Here is a 3,535-nt window from a genome sequence, read left to right as displayed (position 1 = left end):
ACTGTCGGTCAGTTCGTGTATGTGGTACGAAAGAGAATCAAACTCAGTCCTGAGAAGGCCATCTTCATTTTTGTCAAGAACGTTTTACCTCCAACAGGTAATATAAATGGATAATCATTCTATTATTAATCCTTTATAATGGTTAACCCCGAAGTCAATCTTGTGAATTGAGTTTTGGTGTCTGTGTTCTTGCAGCGGCTATGATGTCTGCAATATACGAGGAAAATAAGGATGAAGATGGATTCCTGTATATGACTTACAGCGGGGAGAACACATTTGGGGTGCTGATATGAAATATTCACTACCACCATCCTTGTGAATAGAACTGCCATTAAAAAAAAAAACAATATGAAGTAGTTCAGTAGTTGCCTTAGTTGTAAATTCTGTCATTTTAACAATTTCACGTAAAGTTTATGATCTGTTCCACGACACTCTTTATGAATGCTATGACTAGATTTAACTGGCTTTTATGCAGTTATGCTTCTACCTAAATTGCAAATATTTGAAGTACTATAATATTTTTTTTTTGGGGTAACGAATAGTTTTTGTTTTTGAAGTTTGCTAAAACTTTTAAAAATATTTCTAAATTTTAATTTGTCTCAATTTTATTTCATAAGTTTTCAATTTGTATCAATTTTATCCTTGAGCATTAACAATGTCAAATCATTAGCAGACGTTAGTGATGTGAAATAGAGTCTCTGATGTGCTGGGAAAACAAGAAAGAAATTTTAACCCATGGCTTTTTAAAGTTCTACATCATCACAAAAAAGTAATAGGTGACGACAAACACTTACATGCAACTGTGGTGAGTCTCTTATGCTGAAATGGTCAAAGATAAGAAAATTTCAGCTAGAGATTTTAGGGTTGTGTATACTTTGATGTAGGTTTCAGTGCTTTTATTTTGATATGTCTTCATGGATTTTTGCAAGATTAAAGATGAGGATTTCCACCTTAAAGGCTAAATTAGCTTATGCTAAATGCAAATTGTTAGTGGCTGGCATCTTTAGTGTTGTGGGTTGGTTTATGGTGATTTTTATATTTTATTTGTGGGTGAAAGATGGAATTCATTTGAGGTTGGGTTATTGAGGCTCTGGAACTGTTGCAATTAGTAGTAGTAGTAGTATGGACACGTGTAATAAGTTTTAAAAGTGTACTCAACACAAAAACTTCTTAATGAAATTGTCCCTGAATTTTGTTTTATGTTTCAAAAATACTCTTGAAAGGACTAAAATAATTTCGGACATTCTATTGTCACCAATCATCTTAGATAATACAAACAAATATAATGAGACACAATCTCAGCAGTGTACTAATAAAAAATGCATAAAATGATCTATTACATAAGTCATTATCAAAATGATCCCTAAATAATGTAAGTCATTATCAAAATAATTCAGTTGCAACATAATAAATAATCTCAATAGTTTAATACAAAACACCAACATTTTTCATTCTCAAAAAACAAACACTAAATATAATTGGGGCGTAACTATGATCCAATGAGAGCACTTTGAGTCTGACTTTTTTGTGATGAGGGTTGACCTTATGCACTTGAAGTTGAGTTGCTCCTAAGCATCTTAGTTGGTTTTGGTGGCTAAATTTTTTTGTGCCTTTTTTATTGGGTGTTAAGATTTAGGGTTAAGGATTTAGATTGAGTTGTTCCACTACAGATTTACTTTTCTTATACTTCCTTTATTAGTGCATCTTTTCGATTGTTATATCAACATCAAATAGCCCATCATCTCCACAATAATCATCTCTACTATCACTAAGGTCAGAATTAGCCTCATAATTCGGATCATCACTGTCATTCTCTTCTTTGTTATTCTTCTCATCATTGTCTTCCTCTTCCTCTTGTACATCAATAATATTCTGGACTCCTTCAATTTTTAAATGGACATCCACCATTCTATGAATTTGGGCCTTCATCTCCATCTCCACATCCCCACCTTGGGCTTTCATTGAAATATGAGGCCCATTATTAGGTTCCACACCCTCTTTCTCGACAACCTTGTTCCCACCATCAACATCTAAATAATCAATGTCATAACAGAAATCATCAGGGACCGAAGTCTTATGCACTATATACAAATCAACCTTGCCTTTTTTTGGTAATTTATATTTATATTTGTCATTTCTATTGCTTCTTCATCACCTCTCAATATCTTCAACCCTTCTAATCCTAACTCAGTATCTTTATACCATAGTATCTCAATGTTCTCAACAATGTACCCAAGTTTTTCAACCACATCATAAGTCTCCATAACACTCCATCTATCTCTATCACACTAGTCAACTGTTGTCACCTCACCATCAACATACTCGATTTTACCTATATCACAACAAAATCTATCCCTGTGATGAACCCTAATACTAAAAATCATCCATTCCAATCATCATAAAAAAATTTTCATAACAGAATAACTAATTATTCAATAAAACAGAACATGCAAGTATGACAGTTTCACAAAAACAAAACATTGTCAACCGAAACTCTCAATCCTTCACTACAATAAAACCCTAAACAGCAATCAAGAGCAATAAAAAACTCTAAACCCTAATCATTCAAACATTGCATTTTCAAAATGAAAATGGTAGCCTACCTCATTAGAACCCCTTGATCAGAACGGCACTACCTCGACGTCTCACTGTGGCTGCCTTTTCGACAATCAGTGGATGTGGCTGCGTAAGTTTCAATGCACTCATCTCCGTCTCTCGTCTCGAAAGCGTTTTTCTGTTTGTCATCCACGTTGTCTGCTCCTCGCCTTTGATGAAGGTCTCTGCTCCTTTTAGCAAATTTTTAGCAAATTTTAGGGGCAAAAAGTATATTTTATTCTTTTCTAAAACTTTTAAAAAAAAATTAACAAATTTTAGAAACAAAAAATATACTTTATTCTCTTTTTTTCTTGACACTGGTTCCTTGTATTCAGCCATGTAGTTTCTCTAGTCTAATGCTAAAATATTAAAATAGTGGGGGCATTATTACGTAAATGGAGGTTTCATTACTTTTAATTGGGACTCATGATAGTATGATATAAAAAAATTTACTGAAAAACTTAAATTAATAGATCACATTTGAGTTTAACTGATTATCCAAAAAAAAAAGCAAAACATAACATTTTATTGCCTAAGAATTTAAGGTAAGGTAAAATATACATTGCCCTTATAAAAAATTCTAAAATTTGAGAAATTATTAAATAGTTTGAGATTGTATATACAATTCTCCATGTACCTAGGGTTTGGGGTTTAAATATTTTCACCTTTTTCTTTTTCAGTTGCACCACATTTTTATTTTGATCCTTATACTATATCTTAGTATAGGTGCTCATATTTCTCTATCATACTTTGGTTTTAATTCTTGAGAGAATAAGGTGAAAGGTTTTATGACAAAAAAGAAGGGGACTAATCCTTATTCCTTAGGTTAAAAGGATTTAATATCTATACAATAACAACATAACAGAAATTTAAACTATCAAACAATAAAAGTTAAACAAACTGTTAAATTGTAGTAGCATAACTACTTGTTACCAGAAGA

General features: G+C 32.2%; 1 protein-coding gene across 1 annotated transcript in view; it reads left to right on the top strand.

Annotated features, from left to right (window-relative positions):
- LOC107614094 (autophagy-related protein 8C-like) overlaps positions 1 to 492 on the top strand; it is a 2,144-nt gene extending 1,652 nt beyond the window's left edge. Inside the window, exons 3-4 of the mRNA XM_021108752.1 lie at positions 1 to 97; positions 196 to 492. Of these exons, the coding sequence (XP_020964411.1) occupies positions 1 to 97; positions 196 to 293 (195 nt within the window). The 3' untranslated portion in view covers positions 294 to 492. The remainder of the gene's footprint in view (positions 98 to 195) is intronic.

This window comes from Arachis ipaensis, chromosome B08 (assembly GCF_000816755.2).
Source record: "Arachis ipaensis cultivar K30076 chromosome B08, Araip1.1, whole genome shotgun sequence".
In the NCBI taxonomy this organism is placed as follows: Eukaryota; Viridiplantae; Streptophyta; class Magnoliopsida; order Fabales; family Fabaceae; genus Arachis; species Arachis ipaensis.
This window is presented reverse-complemented; position numbering and strand designations above follow the sequence as displayed.